The following is a 27149-nucleotide window of genomic DNA, read 5'->3' as shown; positions in this document are numbered from 1 at the left end:
GCCCCACCGAACTCATCTCTGCATACCTCGACACGGTCCTGTCCCCCTTAGTCCAAGAACTCCCCACCTACGTTCGGGACACCACCCACGCCCTCCACCTTCTCCATGATTTTCGCTTCCCCGGTCCCCAATGCCTTATCTTCACCATGGACATCCAATCCCTGTCCACCTCCATCCCCCATCACGAAGGACTTAAAGCCCTCCGCTTCTTCCTCTTCCGCCGTACCAACCAGTACCCTTCTACTGACACCCTCCTTCGACTGACTGAACTGGTCCTCACCCTGAACAAATTCTCTTTCCAATCCTCCCACTTCCTCCAAACCAAAGGAGTAGCCATGGGCACCCGCATGGGCCCCAGCTATGCCTGCCTCTTCGTAGGATATGTGGAACAGTACATCTTCCGCAGCTACACTGGCACCACCCCCCACCTTTTCCTCCGCTACATCGATGACTGTATCGGCACTGCCTCGTGCTCCCACGAGGAGGTTGAACAGTTCATCCACTTTACTAACACCTTCCACCCCGACCTCAAATTCACCTGGACCGTCTCAGACTCCTCCCTCCCCTTCCTAGACCTTTCCATTTCTATCTCGGGTGACCGAATCGACACGGACATCTACTATAAACCGACCGACTCCCACAGCTACCTAGACTACACCTCCTCCCACCCTGCCCCTGTAAAAACGCCATCCCATATTCCCAATTCCTTCGTCTCCGCCGCATCTGCTCCCAGGAGGACCAGTTCCAAAACCGTACAACCCAGATGGCCTCCTTCTTCAAGGACCGCAATTTCCCGCCAGACGTAGTAGACGATGCCCTCCACCGCATCTCTTCCACTTCCCGCTCCTCCGCCCTTGAGCCCCGCCCCTCCAACCGCCACCAGGACAGAACCCCACTGGTCCTCACCTACCACCCCACCAACCTCCATGTACAACGTATCATCCGCCGTCATTTCCGCCACCTCCAAACGGACCCCACCACCAGTGATATATTTCCCTCCCCTCCCCTATCAGCGTTCCGAAAAGACTACTCCCTCCGTGACTCCCTCGTCAGGTCCACACCCCCCACCAACCCAACCTCCACTCCCGGCACCTTCCCCTGCAACCGCAAGAAATGCAAAACTTGCGCCCACACCTCCCCCCTTACTTCCCTCCAAGGCCCCAAGGGACACTTCCATATCCACCACAAATTCACCTGCACCTCCACACACATCATCTATTGCATCCGCTGCACCCGATGTGGCCTCCTCTATCTTGGGGAGACAGGCCGCCTACTTGCGGAACGTTTCAGAGAACACCTCTGGGACACCCGGACCAACCAACCCAACCACCCCGTAGCCCAACACTTTAACTCCCCCTCCGACTCCACCAAGGACATGCAGGTCCTTGGACTCCTCCATCGCCAGACCATGGCAACATGACGGTTGGAGGAAGAGCGCCTCATCTTCTGCCTGGGAACCCTCCAACCACAAGGGATGAACTCAAGACTTCTCCAGTTTCCTCATTTCCCCTCCCCCCACCTTGTCTCAGTCAAATCCCTCAAACTCAGCACCGCCTTCCTAACCTGCAATCATCTTCCTGACCTCTCCGCCCCCACCCCACTCCGGCCTATTACCCTCACCTTGACCTCCCTCCACCTATCGCATTTCCAAAGCCCCTCCCCCAAGTCCCTCCTCCCTACCTTTTATCTTAGCCTGCTGGACACACTTTCCTCATTCCTGAAGAAGGGCTTATGCCCGAAACGTCGATTCTCCTGTTCCTTGGATGCTGCCTGACCTGCTGTGCTTTTCCAGCAACACATTTTCAGCATGGACCATGGCTATTTATTCCATTTCCACTGGAGTAACAGAATAATTTGTCTTTATGGTAGGAGAGAGACAATACATTGGTTCAGCAGATAAACTGCTTCATTCTTTACTTAGGTTTGAGATGCTCTGATAGTCCAGTTGCACCATTATCAGTTCCCACTTTCAGCAATACTATGGAGCAAAAAACAGAACCTCAATATGCAAGAACAAATCTTCTGAACAGGAAGAAGTCAAAGGAATTTTCTGTTTGGTGCACAAACAAAAGGAGCAGAGAAACAAAGTAAATGGTTCAATTTTTGGTGGCAAAGGAGTTCATGGCCTCCTTATAATTGTTGTGAAGGTAGGGGTGCATGGAGCAGGGACAGAAATTTAAGAAGGTGACTGTTAATTGACAAATAACTATGTCATGTTTGCTTTCCAGCATTATTCTGAAGTACTACACTAGAGACGTTACGTAAGGCATTGATTTGGTTTTGGATTAGATATGACAAAACACTTACCATGCTTTCAACAGCTGAAATTTTTTTCTTTGATACTTCATCTTTTTTCACAGTATGTGGCTTTTGCTTCTCTTTCTTCATTGCTTGTTTTGCTAATACTTCCTCATAGGCATCAAATATTTCCCACTAGTAAATAGTAAAATAGTAAAAATAAAGCAGTTACTGAGAGTGTTAACATCTTTGGCATCTCAGAAATATGATGGACAGCAGACACTCCACACGAGTGGAGCTTGAACAGTATAAAATATTTAACAAGTCAGGTCTGTCAGCCACCAAAAGATAGTTAATGAACAGGACAACGTTCAAATAAAATGGATTGAAATAAATTATGACTAAGATGGAAAATCATTAATTTCCAAGTACTATATCTAGCAATATCAGATGGCAAGAACATAAAAAAAGCAGAAGTAGAGCCCCTCAAGACTGTTCTGCCAGTCAGTAAGATCACGTTGAGAGAAAGTGAGGGCTGCAGATGCTGGAGATCACGTTGACCTGTTTGTTTCAAATTCTGCATTCCCATCTACACACAATGTTTGCTTCCTTTGCCAAAAAATAATCAGTCTCCATCTTAATAATATTTAATGACCCCACTTACATCAACACCTGAGACAGAGAATTCCAAAATTGCACAGCCCTCTGAGAGGAAAAAAAAATCTCATCTCTGTCCTAAAATGGCAACCCCTAATTTTAGAACACTATCCCTTAATTCTAGACTGATCCACAATAGAAAACATTCTTCCCATTTCCACTTTGTCAAGACCATTCACTATCTTATACACTTCAATCAAGTCATGCTCACTCTTCTAAACTCTTCGAAACAAGCCAAGCCTGTCCAAACAATCCTCATAAAACAGAATGATTCCAGGTATTAATCTTGTTTGAACCACCTCCAATTCATTGACAGCCTTCTTTAAATAAAGAGACCACAACATCAGTGATATTGTCTCACCAATTTCCTATCTAACTGAAGAATAATATTCTATGTTTAATTCCTCTTGTCAGAAAAGATAGTATCCCATTGGCCTTCTGGATTTTGTACTGTACCTGCATACTCTATTTGTGTTTCATGTTACCACCTCCTGTCTTCTCAAAGCCTGTTCACCATCTACAAGGCACAAGTCAGAAATGTGATGGAATATTCTGTACTTGTCTGGATGGATGCAGCTCCAAAAACACTCAAGAAGCTTGATTGGCACTACATCCACTACATTCATTCCCTCTAGCATTCACACTCAATAGCAGAAGTGCATATTATCTAAAACATACACTGCCAAAATTTATCAAAGATCCTTAGACAGCACCTTCCAAAGTCATGATCATTTCTATCAGAAGAATGCCAGAAGACGCATGAGAATATAATCACCTGCAAGTTCTTCTCCAAGCCACTCATTACCCTGACTTAGGAATACTGTATATCACTATTTCTTCACTGTTGCTGGGTCAAAGTTCTGGAATTCCCTCCCTAGTGGCATTGTGGAACTAGCTGCAGCACATGGACTGTAGCTCACTACCATCTGCTTGAGGACAATGAGGGAGAGACCATAAATGCTGGACAGTCAGTGACACCCATGTTCCACAAGAGAATATTTTTAAAAAGCGCTAGAACATATAAATCCTTCTTCACGTAAGATTTCCACAGTCATTCTCAATCTAAGTAATATTCTGCTTTTTTATTCTTTCTGCCAAAACAAACAACATCAAATTTTCTCAACTTAAACTCTATCTGCCAGATTTTTGTCACATCACTCAACCTATCTATCTATCCATCAATTTGCCCAAGCTGGTAACCATGTTAGCTTTATACCTTAGACTTATTGAACATATTGTCAAAAGTTATATTGGTTATTTACTTTGAGAACTAAAATAACCATTACTTAGAGGGCTCAGTAACATTAAATGTTGAGCTGGCTGAGGACAGCAGGATATATCTGTCAAACTGAGCCTGAACAAGACCAGCCATATTAATCCTGTGGCTACTCGTACAGACAAATTAAAAAAAAAGGGGCATCATGATTATGAGAGAAAACATTCTGTGAAAACTAACGGGGCTTATGGCTGTGAAGTCTCTAGGACCTGATTTCCTTAATGAATGAATTCTCCATTGCATTGTCTCTACCAATTAAAGTCCATTTCCCAACCAATCAGCACTGTCCTCTCATGCAGTATAAATGCTGATGGTTACTGTCTTGCCATAAGTGGAACTGGGATTTGAGGTTTGCCCTCATCTCCCTGTAAAATGGTTGAATGGTAGGGTTTGGGGCCTAGCTTTGCTGCTCCTCTCCCTTGTAACATTGCTGTCTCTTATGTACAGCTGTAAATGTTTTTTGTAAACTGTTTGTTTGTAATTTGTTTAATAAAATATATATAACCAGGAAAAAAAAATAAAATAAATGCTGATGGTGCTGGCAGGTGGGACGAGATCGGGTTGGGATATCTGGTCGGCGTGGACGGGTTGGACCGAAGGGTCTGTTTCCATGCTGTACATCTCTATGACTCTATGTTCTGATTAGTACAGGAAGAAAAGCTTAATGAAATGTGTCCTTTTTCTCAGCAACATATACTTCATTTGTACAATGAAATGGTCTACACATTTGACAGCAGACATCATTTTCTAGATAGTAATGCTTTCCGATCTTTTCTTTCTCTGATATTCATAAGCATTTGCATATAATTTGTTTTGTCATTGAGCATTTAGGAAATAATGTATGTCTAGATTATCACCTGATTCGCTGTAGAAGAGAAACTTGCTCTGGGAGGTGGTTCTGTCTGGCATCCATTTTCCTTTGAGAAGAACAGAAAATATTTAGCACAAAAATGTTAAACAGGCTATCATTATTGGCTGTGGCATACTCTACATCAAATAATTAGTGTTTATTATATTTTGCTAGATTCCAAACACAGAAAATCTGATCGATTTGTAGATTGGATCTCATTACAATTTTATTGGAGAGCCAGAGATAGAGATACAATGAACAGACACTGCAGTTCAGCAACCTCAGGCCATCAAAACATTAGCTGACCAAGATAATGAGCCAGATGGCAGAAAGATAAGTTAGTTTTAATTATGGAGTTGAGAGTGTGGTGCTGGAAAAGCACAGCAGGTCAGGCAGTCTCCAAGGAGCAAGAAAATCAAAGTTTTGTCAGGAATTCATGATGAAGGGCTTTTTGCCCAAACATCAATTTTCCTGCTCCTTGGATACTACCTGACCTGCTGTGCTTTTCCAGCACCACACTCTTGACTGATCTCCAGCATCTGCAGTCCTCATTTTCGCCTGGTTGATTATGGAGTTGTCTAAGATTATTATGGCTGGGTCTATGCTGTGCCCCCAGATCTCCTGAATAGCACACCCTGTTATACTAAGATATAGGTGCAGAATTGAGGTACTTGATCCTATTGAGTCATTCGATCACAGTCCGTAATAGTCTTGGTAGTTATGCCTTCATTTGCTTGAGCTCAGTGATAGTACTCTTGCCTCTGAATCACTGACACGTGAGTTAAAACACCCCCTCCAGAATCTGTAGCGTGCACCCTGGACAATTGCAAGACCAAGGCAGTGCTGCATTATATTTTGAATTAGACATTAAACCCTTTTATCTTTGCTCTCTTGTGAAGTACTGGGGCGAGACTTCTGAAGAATACCAAGTGCATCAATGGCCATGGTTTAGTTTAGTGGGGTGGAGGTTATTATCTAAACATTGGTAAAATTCTCGCCAGCAGAAGAAAAATCCAAATAGACCATACTGCAGCAACAAAAAGAGGCTGGCTGAACATTTAACAGGATCACAGGCTCCCAATTTAAAAGAAGGTGGGTTAAAAGTATCAGCTGAAATTAAATCTCAATAGTTAAACTATTGGTGAAATTAGAAAATAGAAAAAATACTATTGGAAAATTAGATGTAAGAGGCCTTTATTAGGTTATTTTTCTTTATTTGCAACAGGTGGGACTCAGCAAGTCATAACCTTGATTTTCTACCCAAAGTAGTGTAGCATCAAGATGCACATAACATTCTCAAGGACTACAGCCTGGATACAGTGAATTAGGCTGAGAATTGAAGGCATTTTCATGTGACAAACTGAGGAACCCGTAGGAATTCCAGAGCAAAATAATTCATATTGGAATGTCACACAGTTGTTCCTTCTTTTCCATTGCTGTCCCATCCACTTTCAAAGTAGGTAGCAAAGGAAATCCATTGGATGTAATACACTTTGAGCTAAGAGGTGGTTGTGATAAACACAATATAAATTACTTTTTTCTTTATTCACTGTTTTGTGATTCTATCTTTAATTTAGTATTTATAATTTATTACTGAATTATAGAGAAATCAAGGGGATCATGTGACTTCTTCTGAACTCACAACAGATAAAATTAAAGAGTTGTTTTGCTGAGAACGAGGTGCAAGGTTTGCACACCTACAAACAATAACAAAGTTTTTTGTGCTGATGTTAGACAGACTGGTAATCTCAAAAGTTACAGACAGTTATTAGTAATGTCAGATTTTATAAATGGTTATTGGCAACGGTAAAGTCACCTTAGTCTCAGAGGACCACTCACTCATGGGGGGGGAGACAACTCATGGTGATTTAAGAACCACCACACAAAATGGGGGGCAAGGTTGAGAAGGTGGGCAACTTCAGCCAGTGTGGAAATAAAACCCATGCTGTTGGTGTCACTCTACATCACAAACCAGCTGTCCAGCCAAATGAGCTAAGCAACCTCCAATAAAACAGTAACCAAACCAACATAATGACATCAAAGAATATGGAGATGCTTTAGGATCTGCCTTGTCCAGTAGTTCCATCAGTTGGAGTCCTAACATTGTCTACTGAATTAATGTATTGTTGGTGCTGGTTTTACTTTGTGTGTTTCCACAAAAAATTTAAAACTTTAAAATCTTGGAGAACAATTTCCTTTTGGTCACTGGGAATTCAAATTTCTTTTTAAAAATATTGACCTTTGAGGCACTATAACAAACTTCAATATTGATTTTTTTTTAATCACTTAATTTTAAGATGGAAAATGTATAAATAACTGCACAAATACAGGAATATTAGGACATCCATTTGTTAGTGACTTGGAATAGTTGCCTGCAGAGGAATATAATAGCATATAAAAAATTACACAACACTAGGGCATGAATCCATGTAAGATTCTGTAAATTCGTTTTTTAGATTAGAATCAGTCTGAACATTGTGGCACAGACAGTGTCACACAGGGCACCTCACACCTTCAATGCATTATCTGAGCCGACATGACACCAATTGTTAAAGTTCACTTGAAAATGTAACTTTAAAGAAGTTCTGAGGTTTACATATGAAAGAACTGAAACCAACATGTTCATTCCAAAAGATGAGAGACTTAACAAACAACCCAGACCTTTCTCAACATATAATTTCAGTCACATCACACTGTAAACTTTTGCTATAAAAATTCTGTGTCTTATGATCAAATATTCCACAACACCTGACGAAGGAGTAGCGCTCCGAAAGCTAGTGCTTCCAAATAAACCTGTTGGACTATAACCTGGTGTGGTGGGATTTTTAACTTTGTACACCCCAGTCCAACAATGGCTCCTCCAAATCATATAAAGGAGGCTGCAGATGGCTTAAAGATGGATAGGAGACCTTGAAGAATTGAAAGATTATGATACAAAATAAATTTTTGCAATCTTGGATTTTATTTGGTACGATGTCATTGCTGTCACTGAGATTTGGTTGAGAGAGGGTCAGGTTTGGCAGCTTCTTTCAGGATAAAAGGATAACTAAGGAAAGAAACAAAAATAGAAACTGCTGGAAAAGCTCAGTAGGTCTTGCAACACCTGTGGAGAGAATACTTCTGGTCAAAAGACCTTTCCTCAGAACTGACGAACTAGAAAAAGAGTGGGCAAAAGTGAGGACTGCAGATTCTGGAGATTAGAGTCGAGAGTGTGGTGCTGAAAAAGCACAACAGGTCAGGCAGCATCCAAGGAGCAGGAAAATAGACATTTTGGGCAAAGGCCCTTCATCTGCGAATAGGCGTCCTGTCTCCCCAATGTAGAAGAGCAATGGATACAGTAAATGAATTGTGCGCAAGTGCGGGTGAAACTTTTGTGGATGTGGAAGGCTCCTTTGGGGCCTTGGACGGAGATGAGCGGGGACATTTGGGCGCAGGTTTTGCTATTCCTGTGGTGGCAGGGGAAGGTGCCAGGAGGGAAAGGTGGGTTGCTGGGGAACATGGACCTGACTCCGTTGCTCTCAATGTGGTCTCCTCTACACTGGGGAGACAGGACACCTACTCGCAGAGCGCTTCAGAGAACATCTCCGGGATACCCACACCCACCAACTCCACCACCCTGTGGCGGAACACTTTTACTCCTCCTCGCAGTCCACCAAGGACATGCAGGTTCTGGGCCTCCTCCATCACCACTCCCTAACCACCCAACACCTAGAGGAAGAATGCCTGATCTTCTGCCTTGGGTCCCTCCAACCCCATGGCATTACCCCCACCTCCATCCACCTATTGCACTCTCATGTACCTTCCCCCCAGCCCCACCCCCCTCCCATTTATTTCTCTATCCCCACGCTCCCAGCCTCATTCCTGATGAAGGGCTTTTGCCCGAAATGTCGATTTTCCTGCTTCTTGAATGCTGCCTGACCAGCACCACACTCTCAACTAGGAAAAGAGTAGGGTCCAGTAATTGTTACAGTGGCAATTTGTGCATGGAGCCAGAGGACGTAAGTAGGATTCCAAATTCATGCTATGCATCAGTGTTCACTAGTTAGAGGGATGATGTGAGTATAGAAATCATAAGAAGGTTTGCAATATGCTTAAAGAAATTTGCACAGACAGAGACAAAGTGCAGACTGGTCTGACAGGTTTAAAATTAGATAAATTTCCAGGGATCAATTAAATATTGAGGGAGGCAAGGAAAGAAATAGCAGGGATGCTGGCCACAATTTCCAATTCCTCTCTGGCCACATGACAGATGTCGGAAGACTGGAGGACAGCCAATGTAGAACCGTTATCCAAAGGGGGCGTACGGACTAAACCCAGGATCCTCCAGGCGATCTATCTCACTTCAGTAGTGGGGAAACTATTGGAAGCAATTCTGAGGAACAATCTGTCCTTGGAGAGACAGTGATAAATCAGGAACAGTCAGCATGATTTTGTGAAGGAAGGTCATGCCTGACCAACTTGCTTGAAATTTTCAAGGAGGTGACCAGGTGTGTAGATGATAGCAAACAAAACAAAGGATTATGGATGCTGGAAGTCAGAAATTAAAACAGAAATTGCTGGAAAAACTCAGATCTGATGGCACCTGTAAAGAGAAAACAGAGTTAACATTTTGGGTTCAGTGATGTTTCTTCAAAAGTATTCTTCAGTTAATGCTTTCTTTCCACAAATGTTACCGGATGTGCTGAGTTTTTCCAGCAATTTCTGTTTTTGTGTGTGTAGATGGCAGCAATGCATTTGACATAGTCTCCCTGGACTTCAGCAAAGCTTTAGAAAAGGTTCTACATGGGAGAGCAAAGGTAAATGCCCATTGGATCCAATGAAATTTGGCGAATTGATTCCAACATTGGGCAAGTGGCAGGAAGTAAGGGAAATGGTTGGGGGGCACTTTTGTGACTGCAAACCTACGTCCAGTGGGGTTCCACAGTGATCTGTGTTGGGAACCATACACAATCTGAACTCGAACGTTGGACAGTTGATCAATTTATTTCATGCATGATATGAAAACTGGCAGGGTAGTGAATAGTAAAGAAGGTAACATTTGATTACAGGAGGACATAGATGGGCTGATGAGTGGCAAATGTATAACAATATTTGCCTTTAACAGGGATTTGTCTGTCCTGGTTCTCTTGAAGGGGTATATTTCCCCTCCCACCCCGATCTGCATTCAGGACAGACCGTTCTCTCTGTGACTCCCTTGTTACGTCCACACCCCTCACCAACTCACCTTCCACTCCCAGCACCTTCCCCTGCCATGGCAAGAAGTGCAAAACCTGCGCCCACTCTCCCCATTTCATCTCCGTCCAAGGCCCCAAAGGATCTTTCCACATCCATCGTCTACTCTGTCTGTTGCTCTCAATGTGGTCTCCTCTACTTTGGGGAGACAGATGCCAACTTGCAGAAAGTTTCACACTAAACAACCTCACCATTCTGTGGCCGAACACTTCGACTCCCCTCCCAATCTGCCAAGGACATGCAAGTCCTGGGCCTCCTCCACCACCAAATTCTACCCACCCAACACCTGGAGGAAGAATGCCTCATCTTCCGCCTTAGGACCCTCCAACTACGCAGGATCAATGTGGATTCCACCAGTTTCCTCATTTCCTCTCCCCTACCTTATCCCAGATCCAACTTTCCAACTCAGCACCACCCTCTTGAACTGCCCTACATCTCTATCTTACTTCCCACCTATCCACTCCACCCTCTGACTTATCATCTTCATGCCCACTTTTATCTACCTACCGCATTTCCAACTACCTTCCTCCCAGCCCCACTCTCATTTATCTCTCAGCCCCCTTTCGGCCATGCTCTCATTTCTGATGAAGAGCTTATGCTCGAAACGTTGACTCTCCTACTCCTTGGATGCTGCCTGGCTGGCTGTGATTTTCCAGCACCACATTCTTTGACTGGGGGTGTGTTATAAACCTGGTGCCAAAATATCTGCTCCATGGAAAGCAGAGTAAATAGCTTCTAGGTTTTTTTAACATTGACAAAAGAAGCATGAGTGGGTGTTGCCAGGCTCAAATAGACCTAGGGTTACAGCTTTCACTTTCAGGTGTGGAAGCTGGGGTTTGGGAGTGAAGCTGCAAGATAAAGCTCTCTCTCTCTCTTTTTCTGCTCCTACAGAAGCTGTCTGGAGGATGAGTCTCTACATTGCAGAGGCCAAACACCAACTCTCCAACATCACATCCTACCTCCGCCTTGCCCATGACCCCACCACAACGCATCATGCCCAAATCCAAGACACTGTAAGTGCCCTTATTGCTTTTGGTGATCACCCCTCCACTGCGTCCAAACTCATAGTCCCCCAGCCTTGTACTGCTGCTCCCCAAAATCCACAAGCACAACTATCCTGGCAGACCCATCGCCTTGGCATGCTCCTGCCCCACCAAACTCATCTCGTCCTACTTCGACTCCACCTTCTCCCCCTTAGTGCAGGCACTTCCCATCTAGATCTGCGACCTAACCATGCCCTCCATATTTTCAGCAACTTCCAGTTCCCTGACCCACAATGCTTTCTCTTCATTATGGATGTGCAGTCCTTATACACGTCAATAAGCCACAAGGATGACCTCCAGGCCCTCCGCTTCTTCTTCTCCAATAGACTGATCCAGCCCCCTCCACCAATAGCCTCCTCCGCCTCTCTGAGCTGGTTCCCACCCTCGATAACTTTTCCTTTAACACCCCCCATTTCCTCCAAATCAAGAGGGTAGCCATGGATACCTGGATGGGCCCCAGCTATGCCTGCCTCTTTGTCGCCATGTCGAATAATCGCTCTTCAGTACCTACACAGGCACTGCACCCCAACACTTCCACTGTTACAGCGATGACTACATCAGTGCAGCATCCTGCACCCAGGCTGAACTGGAGCAGTTCATCGATTTCGCCCACAACTTTCACTGCACTCTCAAATTCACTTGGTCCATCTCAGACACCTCCCTCCACTTTCTTGACCTCATCATTTCCAACTCGGGCAACAGTCTCCAGATGGACGTTTACTACAAACCTACAGACTCCCATTACTACTTGGACTACACCTCCTCCCACACAGTATCCTGCAAGAACTCTATCCCATTCGCCCAATTATTCCGCCTCTGCCGCATCTGCTCGGACGAGGAAACATTTCACTTATAGAGTCATAGAGATGTACAGACTCTTTGGTCCAACCCGTCCATGCCAACCAGATATCCCAACCCAATCTAGTCCCACCTGCCAGCACCCGACCCATATCCCTCCAAACCCTTTCTATTCATAAACCCATCCAGATGCCTTTTAAATGTTGCAATTGTACCAGCCTCCACCACTTCCTCTGGTAGTTCATTCCATACACGTACCACCTTCTGCATGAAAAAGTTGCCCCTTAGGTCTCTTTTATATCTTTCCCCTCTCACCCTAAACCAATGCTCTCTAGTTTTGGACTCCCCAACCCCAGGGAAAAGACTTTGCCTATTTACCCTATCCATGCCCCTCATAATTTTGTAAATCTCTATAAGGTCACCCTTATAGAGATTTACAGCCTGTTCAGCCTTTCCCTATAGCTCAAATCCTTCAACCCTGGCAACATCCTTGTAAATCTTTTCTGAACGCTTGCAAGTTTCACAACATCTTTCTGATAGGAAGGAGACCAGAATTGCACACAATATTCCAACAGTGGCCCAACCAATGTCCTGTACAGCCACAACGTGACCTCCCAACTCCTGTAGTCAATAGATTGATCAACAAAAGAAAGCATACAAAATGCCTTCTTCACTATCCTATCTACCTGCGACTCCACTTTCAAGGAGCTATGAACCTGCACTCCAAGGTCTCTTTGTTCAGCAACGCACCCTAGGTCTGTACCATTAAGTGTATAAGTCCTGCTAATATTTGCTTTCCCAAAATGCAGCACCTCGCATTTATCTGAAGTAAACTCCATCTGCCACTTCTCAGCCCATTGGCCCATTTGGTCCAGATCCTGTTGTAATCTGAGGTAACCCTTTTCGCTGTCCATTACACATCCAATTTTGGTGTCAAAATTACCAACTGTACCTCTTATGCTCGCATCCAGCAAGGAGGCCTTTGTGTGGAGCCACAGAAAATGGGGAAGATACTAAATGAGTATTTTGCATCAGTATTTAATGTGAAAAAGGGTATGGAAGATATAGACTGTAGGAAATAGATGGTGACATCTTGCAAAATGTCCAGATTACAGAGGAGGAAGTGTTGGATGTCTTGAAATGGGTAAAGGTGGATAAATCCCCAGGACCTGATCAGGTGTACCCAAGAACTCTGTGGGAAGCTAGAGAAGTGATTGCTGGGCCTCTTGCTGAGATATTTGTATCATCGATAGTCATAGGTGAGGTGCCAGAAGACTGGAGGTTGGCAAACGTGGTTCCACTGTTTAAGAAGGGTGGTAAGGACAAGCCAGGGAACTATAGACCTGTGAGCCTGACCTCTGTGGTGGGCAACTTGTTGGAGGGAATCCTGAGGAACAGGATGTACATGTATTTGGAAAGGCAAGGACTGATTAGGGATAGTCAACATGGCTTTGTGCGTGGGAAATCATGTCTCATAAACCTGATTGAGTTTTTTGAGGAAGTAACAAAGAGGATTAATGAGGGCAGCGCGGTAGATGTGATCTATATGGACTTCAGTAAGGCGTTCAACAAGGTTCCCCATGGGAGACTGATTAGCCAGGTTAGATCTCACGGAATACAGGGAGAACTGGCCATTTGGATACAGAACTGGCTCAAATGTAGAAGACAGAGAGTGGTGGTGGAGGGTTGTTTTTCAGACTGTAGGCCTGTGACCAGTGGAGTGCCACAAGGATCGGTGGTGAATCCTCTACTTTTTGTCATTTATATAAATGATTTGGATGCGATCATAAGAGGTACAGTTAGTCACTTGCGAGCACCCCAGATGTCCACCTATTTTGAACAACGTGCTTTTCCTCCCTCCATCATCCACAGAGCCCTTCACCGAACTCAATTCCCAGTTTGACTGCTCTAACCACGCCTCCCTCCCCCAATGCAATAAAGACAGAGGCTCCTTGTCCTCATCTACTACCCCACCAGTCTCCACATCCAACGGCATCATCCTTAAACACTTCCGCCAACTCTAAATAGACTCCACCAACCAAGAACATCTTCCCCTCCTCACTCCTCTCTGCCTTCATGAAGGACCATTCCCTCTGATAGTCCTTGGTTCAACGCACCCTCGTCACTGAACGGCCAGGCACCTTCCCCTGCAACCAGAAAAGATGCAAAACCTATGGTACACCACCCCCCTCACCTCCAATCAGGGCCCCAAACAGTCCTTCCAGGTGAGACAAAGATTCACTTGCCTTTCTTCCAACCTATTTTACTGCATCAGGTGCTCCCGGTGTGTTCTTTTCTACATCGGAGAGACCAAACGTAAACTCAGGGAACAGGTGGCCGAGCATCTCAATCAGGCCCACAGGGGCCAACTGGACCTCCTCGTCTCCGCTCATTTCAATTCCCCTAACTACTCCCTTTCCGACATGACCATCCTTGGCCTCCTCCATTTCCAAAACAAACCACAGCTCCTATTGAGGAACAACTCCTTATCTTCCACCTGGGCACCCTACTGCTCAGTGGATTCAACACTGAGTTGTCCAATTTCAAATAACCTCCCTCCCCATCTCCTGACTCCCTTCCCAGCCCATCCCCCTCTCTTCCACTGCTCCCTGCCACCAACCAGATTCATTCCTCCCATTGACCAACCAGGTTGTACCCTCTACCTGTCTTCATCAACCCCACTTCACCACCCTGCCCCCACCTCTCCCTTTATCTGCACTCGCTCTACACCCACCACCAGTCCTGAAGAAGGGTTACACCCGAAACTCCAACTTCTGCACCTCCTGATGCTATCTGGGTTGCTGTGTTTTTCCAGCCTCCTGCCTGTCTACGCTGCAAAAGCTTGAGCTGTCTTTCCACTGTTAGGTTCACGCTTATGATTTTTCCTTTCTCCTGGATGCAGAAGATCACAAGTGAGGGAAATCTGTTCCATTGAATTTGCTTTTACTAAGAATGTGTTTATATTACAACATTGCTGCTATATTGCAACAGTAGATGAGTAATAGTTAAATAACATTATATTATTAAGTCTCTAAATCGAGTTAGAGTTATTTCAATTATTTTTACTTTTCACTTTAACTGTAGTGTAAGAATAAAGTGTGTTTTTCTTAAATTGGAGGGAATTGCAGTTTAAAGTCATGCCATTTGGTATGAAGAATGTGCCAGGCACATTTCAAAGGCTAACCAATAAGGTTATTTCAGGATTACCCAATTATGTGGCATATAAAGACCAACTGGCGATTTTTAGTCATACATGGAAGGAACATTTGGAGCATCCAGCAGAATTATTTGACCAATTTCAGGAGGCAGACTTGGTTAAGAGTGAATTCACAAAAGCTCAAGTCACGTTCCTAGGCCATATCATTGGATATGGACATATGACCCTATGGAATGTGAAAACAAAGATTATTGAGGTGTTTCCCAGACCAATGACAAAGACGGAAGTACTATGAGTCTTGATACTGAGTGATTTTTATAAAACATTTGTACTGAATTTTATCAGTGTGGTTGTTCCACTGACTGATCTGTTGAAGTGCCGAAAATTTCAGTGGTTGGAAGAGTGTCAGAAGACAGCTGACAGCCTGAAAGGTGTGTTGACCACCACTCCAGTGTTAGTAACATCTAATTATACAAAGCCAATCAAGGTGGCTATCGATGACTGATGTGGATGTACTTACAAGAAGACAATGAGAGGATAAAAAGACTTATTGGATATTTTTCCAGAAGGTTGAATATTTATCAAATATTTATATTGAGAAAGAGGTTTTGAATTTAGCGTTGGTGTTGCAACATTTCAGCATTTATGTTGTCAGTAATGTATCTGAGACAATTGAAGACACTAATTATAACAGCTTAATGTTTGGAGAAAAATTTAAGGATAAAAATACCAGGTTATTTAGATGGAGTTTATTGACACACTCATTCAATTTGAAAATTACACAGGAGGAGAAGACACAATTGCTGTTGTTTCGACTTTGATGAAGGAAGATGGATGTGTTCAGTGGCAGAAGAAATGGACAGAGATTGCCTGTGGTTTTGAATGTTTGCATGCTTAGGTTTAAGGTAATGCATATCTATAATGTAGCATACTAATAAAGGGAGACTAAACAGAGAACAGAGAACAATATAGCTCAGTACAGGCCCTTCAGCTCTCGATGTTGCGGCAACCTGTGAAGCCAATCTGAAGCCTATTTATCCTATAGTATTCCATTATTATCCAAATATTTATCCAATGACCATTTAAATGCCCCTAAAGTTGGCGAGTCTACTACTGTTGCAGGCAGAGTATTCAACGCCCTTACTACTCTCCGAGTAAAGAAACTACCTCTGACATCTATCCTATATCTATCACCCCTCAGTTTAAAGCTATGTCCCCTTGTGCTAGCCATCACCATTCAAGGAAAAAGACTGTCATTGTCCACCTTATCTAATCCTCTGATCATCTTGTATGCCTCTATTAAGTCACCTCTTAACCTGTCTCAAGTCCCTCAGCCTTTCAACATAACACCTCCTAGCCATTCCACGCAACATCCTGGTAAATCTCCACTGCATCCTTTCCGATGCTTCCACATCCTTCCTATATTGTAGCGACCAGAACTGTACGCAATACTGCAAGTGAGGCTGAATCAGAGTTTTGTATATGCAACATGACCCTATGGCTCCAAAACTCAATCCCTCTACCAATAAGAGCTAACACACCGTATGCCTTCTTAACAACCCTATCAACCAGGGTGGCTACTTTCAGGGTTCTATGCACATGGACACTGAGACCTCTCTGCTCATTTACACTACTAACAATCTTATCCTGTATTCCTGTTACTCCTTCCAAAGTGAATCAGCTCAAACTTTTACACATTAAACTCTGTAACCTGCAACATCATTCCGCACTGCCACAACTCCACTGACATTAGTATTATCCACAAAGTTACTAACCCATCCTTCTCGCCCTCATCCAGGTCATTTATAAAAATGACACACAGCAATGGCCCCTGTCTTCTTTCAGCTAGCTAATTTCTGATCCAAACTGCTGAATCACCCTCAATCGCATGCCTCTGTATTTTCAAGCAATAGCCTACCATGGGAAACCTTATCAAATGCCATACTGAAATCCATATACACCACACCAACCGCTTTACCCTCATCCACCTATTTGGTCACCTTCTGAAAGAACTCAATAAGGTTTGTGAGGCAAGACCTACCCTTCACAAAACTATGTCGACTATCCCTAATCAAATTATTACTTTCTAGATGATTATAAATCCTATCCTGATAAAGTCTTTGAAAATGAATCCATATGTGTATACTGATGGTTCATATTTATTTGCGGGGGGGAGTGCGACGGCGGGAAGAGAAGTGACTCTATGTCCCTTTTAGAGGGATTTGTCTGTCCTGGTTCTCTTGAAGGGCATGTTGTGAACCTGGTGCTGCCCTGTCTGCCTCCATGAAAAAAGCAGACTAAATAGCTTTTGGAACCCACATTAAAAAGGACTGGAGACGGTATAGAGAACATTTACCAGGATGTAAATGGGCTGGACAGCTTTAGCTAAGAAGAGAGGCTGGATAGATTGGGGTTGTTTTCCTTACAGCAAAGGAGACTCAGGGGAAAGTGTTGAAGATATATTAATTATGAGGGGCATAGACACAATGGACAGGAAGAAACGTTTCTCCTCAGTGGAGGAATAGATTTAATGTAAGAGAAAAGGTTTAAATCGGACTTGAGGATTTTTTTTTCTCCCAGAAGGTGGTAGGAATCTGGAACTCATTGCTTGTAAGGGTGATAGAGGCAGAAATCTTCACAGCATTTAAGAAGTATTTAGATGTACACTTGTGATGCCAAGGCATACAAGGCCATGCGCCAAGTGCTGGAAATGGGTTTAGAATAGTTATGTGTTTGTTTTTGACTGGCACAGTCTTGATGAACCAAAGGGCCTTGTTTAATGGTATCAATCTCTATGACTCAGCAAGAGGAGACTGAGCAGTTGTCAACAGACCGTCAGTCTGATGATGCTGCCATGCTGATAGCACTGGCTCAGCAAAAAAGGGATCCAGGCTAATGCTTTGTGTGCATAGGGTAAAATCCCACCATAACAGCTGATGCAATTTAAATTAAATAAATTAATCTGGAACATAGAGCAAGTCTCAGTCATAGTGTTCATGAAACCTAGTTTCAATTATCATAAAAATCGATTTGGTTTACTTCCTTTCGGGAAGAAAGTCTACCATCTTTCCCTGGTCTGGTCAGCATGTGACTCCAAACCAACAACAATGCCCTCATGCAACCCACCCAGTTCAAGGGCAATTATGGACGGGCAACAAATTGAGTTCTTGTTAGTGACGCCAACATCCTTTGAAAGAATGAAAAAGGAGGATGTACACTGTCTTTCAGCATATGTCCATACTCTAATCTCATTTTGCAGATCACACACTGATCCCTTGGTTTGCTATTATCTGACTTATCAAAGCAATTACTGAAGAAATTTTTAATGATGATTGTTTCCTGAAAATGTGAAGTTTATAATTTATAACTACAATTTCACAGCAGGCCAAAAAGAATTCTGGCTTCATGTTTAAAACAGGGATTGAAATGAAGAAAACATTTCCCTTTGTGGATAGTGAACCAGAAGAAACTGTGCAAATGGAAGACCAGCCAGCCTGAATTATAATACATTCTTCACTGAATGGCACCTATACTAATTCAGATTGACTCTGTTATCCATGCACAGTCCCCAGTCATCAACTAAGGGTCTGGGGCTGATTTGGGAAGGGATCGTTTTAGCCCATAAGGATGTTTTCTGATTGTGATCAACATGTCTTTCATGTCTGTGATTTCGGAGGCCCTTCCCAGCCACAATCAGAATGGAGGAATCTGGGATAAGCAAGGTCCAAAATCTTCATGTGGAGCTGGGAAGTGCACTGTTTCTCACCCAGAGGGACAGGTAAACTATATTGTTTAAACTTACTGGCTTACCTTTTCTGAACTATGATCAAACTCCCAGTATGCAGTTGAAATGAGATAGGGGTGGGACAGAATTAAGGGGCGCATGGTGGTTCAGTGGTTAGCATTGCTGCCTCACAACGCCAGGGACCCAGGTTCGATTCCAGCCTCGGGCGACTGTCTGTGTGGAATCTGCACATTCTCTCCATGTCTGCTTGGGTTTCCTCTGGGTGCTCTGGTTTCCTCCCACAGTCTAAAGGTGTGCAGGTCAGGTGAATTGGCCATGTTAAATTGCCCATAGTATTAGGTGCATTAGTCAGAGGGAAACGGGTCTGGAGGGTTATTCTTTATAGGTCAGTGTGGACTTGTTGGGCCGAAGGGCCTGTTTCCACACTGTAGGGAATCTAATCTAATCTAAAATTGATTGCTACGTGAACAGTAACATTTGTGCCCCACAAATACCAGACAATGACTATTTTCAAGCACAGAGAATCTAACTACCAACTCTTGACATTCAATGGTGTCATTATTACTGAATCTTGACTAACAACATCCTGGAGGCCACTATTCACCAGAACCTGAACTGGGCTAGCCATATGGGTATTCTGGCAACAAGAGCAGGACACAGACTAGAAATCTTGTAGCGACTAACTTGTTTCCTAACTCCCCAAAGCTTGCCCACCATCTGCACTGCACATGTCAGGAGTATGATGGAATACTTCCCATTCATCTGGATGAATGCAGCATCCAATACTCGAGAAATTTGACAGGACAAAGCAACCCACTTGATTGCAACATGACCATAAACATTCAATCCCTTCACCACCAGTTCTCAGCTGATGAAGCAGCAGTCTTTACCATCTATAAGATGTACTGCAGAAAATCACCAAGACGACACCTTCCAAACCCTTGACCACTAGGCAGATCAAGGGCAGCAGATATATGGGAACATCACCAACTTCTCCAAGCTACTCAGCAGCCAGACATGGAAATATATTGCTATTCCTTCAGTCTTGCAGGGTAAAAATCCTGAATAATAAGGAAAAGGTTGCAATGGCATACCCTCATAGGATTGTTGAAAGTCTGAGAAGCTCTTTCACTGAAGTTGAACTGATTGGGAATCTTCCGTTCCTGTCGTGGTCTTATTACTTCCTTCTCTTCTTCTTCTTCAGCTCCCTGTAAAATAATATAGATAAACAAATACATGAAATGACTACATTTCAGCCACAGGTTTATGCTAAATATAATTTAACTAAGCTACAAATTAAATTGTACATATTTCTTTTCTTAGAGGTGATTTCTAATGCGTGAACAAATAAGTGGCACTCTGCCAGAATACACACTACTTAAGAAGTGCTACTTTTTCAAAAGTGCAGTTTTTCAGATCAGATGTTAAAACAAGTCAATCTGCTTGCTGAATGGAGATAAATCATATCCAGGAAATATGAACAAACAAATTAGAAGCAACAGTAGGAAACTGTGGACAATAATGCCACATTTGTCGACAGTAAAATTGTTGCAAATCACCATATTTTCAAATATCATAAGACCATAAAATGTAGAAGCAGAAGTAGATCAACCATTTAAGGGTGGTGATGGCCAAGTGTTTTTATTGCTGGACTGCTAACCTAAAGACCCAGGTAATTATCTGGGACCCAGGGTTCGAAACCTGCCTTGGCAGATGGTGGAATTCAACTGAATTGGATTCAATAAAAATCTGGAATTATGTGTCTAGTGATGACCATTACACCATTGCTAATTGTTGGGGAAAGCCTATCTGGTTCACTAATGCCCATTAGGAAAGGACACTGCCATTATTACCGAGTCTGGATGACATGTGACTCCAGACCCACAGCAATGTGGTTGCCTCTGGGCAATTAGGGACGGACAATAAATACTGGCCTAGCCAGCAATGCACTCATCTCGTGAATGAATAGTAAAAAAGCCTACTAGCACTGCTCCAGCATTCAACGAGATCATGGCTGATCTGATAAATCAACTCCATTTTCCTGCCTTTCTCACAAAACTATTGATTCCCTTACTGATTAAACATTAGTCCATCTCAACCTTGAATATACATAACAACCTAGCTTTGGCAGCCAGCTGCAGTGAGAATTCCATAGATTCCATACTTTTTGGTCGAAAAAAAATCCTCCTCATCTCTGTTTTAAATGAGCAACCCATATTTTGAGATTACCCTCTTTGGTCCTAGACTCTCCATAAAGGGAAAGAATCATTCAGCATTTATCCTGTCAAATCCCCCAAGAATCTTGTATGGTACAATAGATTGCATCTCATTCTTCCAAATTACAATTGACGAGGGGTCCAATCTGTTCAACCTGAAGTCATAGGACAGTACCTCCATATCTGGTACCAGCCTACTGAATCTTCTCTGGATTGCCTCCAATGCCAATGTATCTTCCTTTAGATCAGGAGTACAAAATTGTTCACAGTATTCCAATTATGGTGTGACAAGTGCCTTGTGTATTTTTGAAATAAAATTGGCTTCCCTATTGCCCTCTGAACTTAGATGTTATCTTTTTATGATTCATGGATGAGGATTTCCAAATTCCTCTGTTTTGTAGCAGTCTTTCTCTATTTAAATAATATCAATTATCTATTCTTCCTGCCAGAGTGCACACCTTACATGTTTTCACATTATACTCCAACTGCCAAGTTTTTGCCCACTCGCTTAGCCTGTTTATATCCTTCAACACTCATTTTTCTCATCCTCATGACTTTCCTTTCCACCTACTTTTGTATCATCCACAAACTTGGCTACAGTAATTTACTTTCAAGAAGCAGCCTATTGTGTAGTACCTTATAACATACAATCTGAAATCCAAATAGAGTCAGAATCAGAGACATATAGCATGGAAACAGACCCTTCAGTCCAACTCATCCATGCCGACCAACTTTCCCAAACTAAACTAGTCCCACTTGGCTGTGTTTAGCCTATATCCCTTTAAACCTTTCCCATTCATGTGCCTGTCCAAATGTCTTTTAAATGTTGTAACTGTACCTGCACTACACCACTTCCTCTGGCAGTTCATTCCACATACGAACTACTATCGGTGTGAAAAGGTTGCCCCTGAGGCCTTTTAAATCTTTCTCCTTGCTCCTTAAAGATATGGTCCCTAGTTTTAAACTCCCCCACCCTAGGGAAAAGACCTTTACCATTCACCCTATCGACACTCCTCATGATTTTATAAAGCCCTATAAGGTCACCCTCAACCTCCTACACACCAGCCTAGGAGTCCCAGCCTATCCAGCCTCTCCTTATAACTCAAACTCTCCAGTCCCAGCAACATTCAAGTAAATATTTTCTGAACCATCTTGAATTTAATAATATTCATCCTATAGCAGGCGACCAGAACTATACACAATACATCAAAAGGAGCCTCACCAACATCCTGTACAACCTCAGTGCTCACCTGAAGACATCTTCAACTCTAACAAAGCCATCACTATTTGAGAAGAAAGGAGAAAAATGATTCCAGTTGGAATACTGTGAGAGTATCTTCAAATAAACAGGAGCTTAAAAGCAAACAGAGCCAGTCAGCAACCAACTACTAAAAAGGGAGCAGTACTATTAGCAGTGTTAAAATTACCTCTAGAAGATTAAAACAACTAAGAACAATGGAAACTTCTGAGAGCGAGCGCCAAATTTGGAAGATCTGTCTCACAAACTAGTCAGGCAACAGCTTGATATAGTCACACAGAATGGATTACACACTGCTTCGCCTACTATTTCCTGCTTGTTATCTCCTCAAAGAATTCTAATAAATTTGCCAGGCATAATTTCTCCTTTGTGAAGCTATGCTTTCTTTGCTTGACCATATTATGATTTTCTATATGCTTCACTATTATAATAGATTCTGAAGTTCTCCCAATAACACATATTAAGCTTACTGGTCTATATACATTGGTTTCATGTCTTCTTCCTTTTTAATAGGTAACATTTTGATCCGCTAAGACTTTTCTGGAATATGACGATTCCTGGAAGATAACTACTTTGGCATCCACTGTCTCTGCAGCTACTTCTTTTAATAACCTAGGATACATCCCATTCATTCCAGGTGATTTATCAGTATTTACCCTCATTATTTTCCCTTACACATTTTTTTCTAATAATAGATGCTATTAATGATAGATATTAATTTCCTCTCCTCCTTTTGCCCCTTGATTATTTAATTATGTAAAATATGTAAGTTTGGAATGCTATTCATATCTTCTACTGTGAAGACTGATGCAAAGTATTTATTCAACTCCTCTATTTCCGTATTATTACCTCAGCCTCATTCCCAAAGGGGCCTACGTTAACTTTGGCCTCTCTTTTTTCTATATTTAAAGTTTTTGCTGTCCATCTTGATGTTGTGTGCACGTTCAGTCTGAAAGTTTATCTTTTTTTTTGTATTTTGTTGCTTTTAATCACATCTCTTGCTTGGAACACATTGGCTCAGTGTCTGTGAAATAAATTTCCCCAGCCTTTGGAGATGGGGTCGCAGGTGGTGGAACTACAAAATTGAGGAAGCTACACCAGGATGGCTTGCCAATTATTGGTTTAGCAGAAATTTTCCAAGCTTGGTCTGCAAACAAGGGAATTGCCTGCCTGCTTCAAGGAAATCAGAGCCAATCAGAGTAATTAAGGCCCTACTTAGGGGCCAATTTTCAGAGACCTAACAACTTAAATTCATGCCCACGTGTCCTTGGAGAGGGAACATGCCTTGTCCACCAATGCTGTCGATGCCGACATAGAGAGGTGCGTATCACAGCGGATAGAGTGCTTTATTGACCCTTCCAACTCCATTTTGATGTAGTCCCCTCCCTTATTCCGATTTCTCCTACACCTCTGATGATCTGCATTACCCTTTATGGGCTTTGCACATAAATTAATCAGTTCGAAAACACAAATGATTTCCGGGTGGTGATTAATAGATGAAAATAAAATGTGACAGGTGATTTGGCAATGTGAAAAAAACATTCGGTTGTGTGTGACAGTACTTTCATATATTAAAAAAACTAAACCTAGCAACTGTTCATTGACTGTCATTAGAGCAGCATAATATAAAGTGTGGAGACTGACAATGCATTGTAGTTAGCAATCCAGTAGTAGGTGACAATGGCACCAGTGGTGTAGGCTCCATGACCCAGTGAATGACCACAGGAATGGAAAGCCTCAACTATGTTTCACCAGAGGGCCTTTTCTTCCATCTTGATGGCACTGCTGGCTTCAAACTTCTTTAATGGTGACCTCTCTGTGAATAATTAAGACCTATGTTTCCCAGTGTGCCTGCCAGTGTAACATAGCTGTGGGCTCTCTGATTGAACCTCCAGCCTCAGAAATAGGATGGCAAGCTTGTAGGTGGCTGTTGGAAGGTTATATCAGCAGATATGCTGATGACATGGGAATGATCAGGATACCATTTTGGTACAACAAGATTCTAATGCCAAGGAAATTCAACCCTTTGAACTGAAATTCAAATACAAGAGTCTCTGACTTGTATTTGACCTAATTGACCCAAAAAAGGAGAAATAAACGGATGGTTTTCTCTAGTGTACAGTCAGGCCTCAGAAAAAAAGCACAGATGTACGAAGGGGAGAGTGTGTAACTATTAGTAATTGACTAGTTATGGGAAACCAAGGGCAGAGGGGTCCAGACCAACAGGTATGATGTATTTGCTATCTGTAGATAAGAATGTACACTATGAGGTGAAAACCAGAATGTCCTCCATGTGACAAGAGAACAAAAGTCAGTCCAAGATGTGGAACAAAGTAGAAGGAGAACAGAAAGTCTGCAGTCATTGAAAACTTAACAGTTAGGGAATAGACAGCATATTCTGCAATCCCCTCGAGACTGATTACTAAACTTTGTGATCTCGGACTAAGCCCCACCTCTGCAACTGGATCCTCAGTTTCCTGACCCACAGGCCACAATCAGTGAAGACTGGGAACAATATTTCATCCTCACTAATACTCAACACTGGAGTCCCCCCATGGGTGCATACTCAGCCCCCTACTGTACTGACTGTATACCCATGACTGCGTCATTAAGTACCATTTACAAGTTTGCTAATGTCACCACCATTGTTGGTCGAATCTCAGATAGCGACGAAACAGACTACAGATGGGAGGTGGAAGACCTGGAAAAATGGTGCACTGAGAACAACCTAGCTCTCAATGTCGGCAAAACCAAGGAACTCATTATTGACTTTCGGTGGGATGTTACTTATGCCCCCCTGCACATTAACAGCACAGAGGTGGAATGAGTGGAGAGTGTCAAGGTCCTGGGAATGGTCATCCACAACAAGCTTTCTTGGACTCTTCACTCAGACGCACTGGTTACAAAGGTCCAACAACGTCTCTTCTTCCTCCAGCAGCTGAGGATATTTGGCATGACGGCAAATACCCGTGCCAACTTTTCTAGATGCGCCGTCGAGAGCATTCTGTCTGGATGTATGACTACTTGGTATGGCATTCAAGATCGGAGATGGTTACAGAGAGTGCTGACCTCGGCTCAGACAATCACAAAGGCCAACCTCCCATCGATAGAATCCATCTACCAGGCCCGCTGTCAAGGAAAGACTACCAGCATTCTCAAAGATCCATCTCACCCTGGCAATGTTTTTCTACAACCTCTGCCATCAGGAAGAAGGCACAGAAATATGAACACATGCACCAGCCGGTTTCATAACAGTTTCTACCCTCTTGTTGTTAGAATACTGAATGGACTCACAAACTCTAAACATTCGCCTGTACCTGTGTTTTTGTTTTGCTGCTGTTTACCTATTATTTATTTGTCTATTATTTACTTATCTATGCTATTTAACTATGTGGTCTGCCTGTATTGCTCACAAGACAAAGCTTTTCACTGTGCTTCGGTACATGTGACAATAAATTCAATTCAATTCAATCATGACTGAGAATCCAGAAGTGTGTTTTGTCTGCTTGGTGTAAATGACACTTGGAGCAACTGGAGATGAACTTAGATAGGGAAAATAGCAGTATAAAAAATAGGAGGAGAAGTAGGAGTAGGTTCTTCAGATTATCAAGCCCATTCAACATGATCATGGCTATTCCTCTAACCCGGTATCTTATTTTCACTCTCTCATCAAACTCTTTGACAACTTTAACCTCTGGAAATCTAGCTAATTTTTAAATATACTCAGTGACAGTTTCCACAGCATTCTATGGTAAAGAATCCTGCGGGTCCACCACTTTCAGTGTGAAGAAATTTCTCCTCATCAAAGGATGTACGCTATGAGGTGAAAACCAGAATGCTTTCCATGTGACGAGAGAACAAAAGTCAGTCCAAGGTGTGGAACAAAGTAGAATGAGAACAGAAAGTCTGCAGTCATTGGAAACTTAACAGTTAGGGAGTAGACAGCATATTCTGCAATCCCCTCAAGACTGATTACTAAACTTAGTGATCTCGGACTAAGCCCCACCTCTGCAACGGGATCCTCAGTTTCCTGACCCACAGGCCAGAATTACTGAAGACTGGGGACAATATTTCATCCTCACTAATACTCAACATTGGAGCCCTGTACCGCCCTTTGGTGTGGCACGGTAGCTCAGTGGTTAGGACTGTTGCTTCACGGCACCAGGAACCTGGGTTCGATCCCTGCCTTGAGTGACTGATTATGGAGTTTGCACATTCTCCCCATGTCTGTGTGGGTTTCCTCCAGGAGCTCTGGTTTTCTCCCACAGTCCAAAGATGTGTAGGTTCGGTGAATTGGCCAGGCTAAATTGCCCATAGCATTAGTCAGGGGTAAATATGGGGTAGAGGAATGGGTCTAGGTGAGTTACTGTTCGGAGGGTCTGTGTGGACTTGTTGGGCCGAATGGCCTGTTTCCATACTGTAGGGAATCTAATTTAAACTGAGACCGTGTTACATTGCTCTAGATATCCTAGCCAGAGGAACTATAATCCCTTAATTCAGTCTGACCAGCTCTGCCAGAATTTTATGTTTCAATGACATCCTTCCTTATTCTTTTAAACTAGGGCTGGCTGACCCAATCTGTCCTCATTCAATAAATCTGTTCGTACAGGAACCAGTGGAATTTTCAATGGCAGTTATATATTTTCTAAGACAAGGAGTTCAAAACGCATAAAACACTC

General features: G+C 43.0%; 1 protein-coding gene across 3 annotated transcripts in view; it reads right to left on the bottom strand.

Annotated features, from left to right (window-relative positions):
* The window catches only part of dnai1.2 (dynein, axonemal, intermediate chain 1, paralog 2), a 294979-nt gene that overhangs the window by 217542 nt on the left and 50288 nt on the right, over nucleotides 1–27149 (bottom strand). For all 3 annotated transcript variants that reach the window (XR_015757982.1, XM_087990134.1, XM_043683992.2), the window contains 3 exons: nucleotides 20091–20204; nucleotides 5029–5088; nucleotides 2308–2433 (listed from right to left, as the gene is read on the bottom strand). Coding sequence is in view for 2 of the 3 variants with exons in the window: in XM_087990134.1 (XP_087846260.1) it covers nucleotides 2308–2433; nucleotides 5029–5088; nucleotides 20091–20204 (300 nt within the window). In the remaining variant the exon portion in view is untranslated. The remainder of the gene's footprint in view (nucleotides 1–2307; nucleotides 2434–5028; nucleotides 5089–20090; nucleotides 20205–27149) is intronic.

Source organism: Chiloscyllium plagiosum, unplaced genomic scaffold (assembly GCF_037043375.1).
Source record: "Chiloscyllium plagiosum isolate Xiang-an unplaced genomic scaffold, Cpla_swu_hap1 HiC_scaffold_1, whole genome shotgun sequence".
Classification (NCBI taxonomy): domain Eukaryota; kingdom Metazoa; phylum Chordata; class Chondrichthyes; order Orectolobiformes; family Hemiscylliidae; genus Chiloscyllium; species Chiloscyllium plagiosum.
Note: the sequence above shows the minus strand (reverse complement) of the source record. Positions and strands in the feature narration are given on the sequence as shown.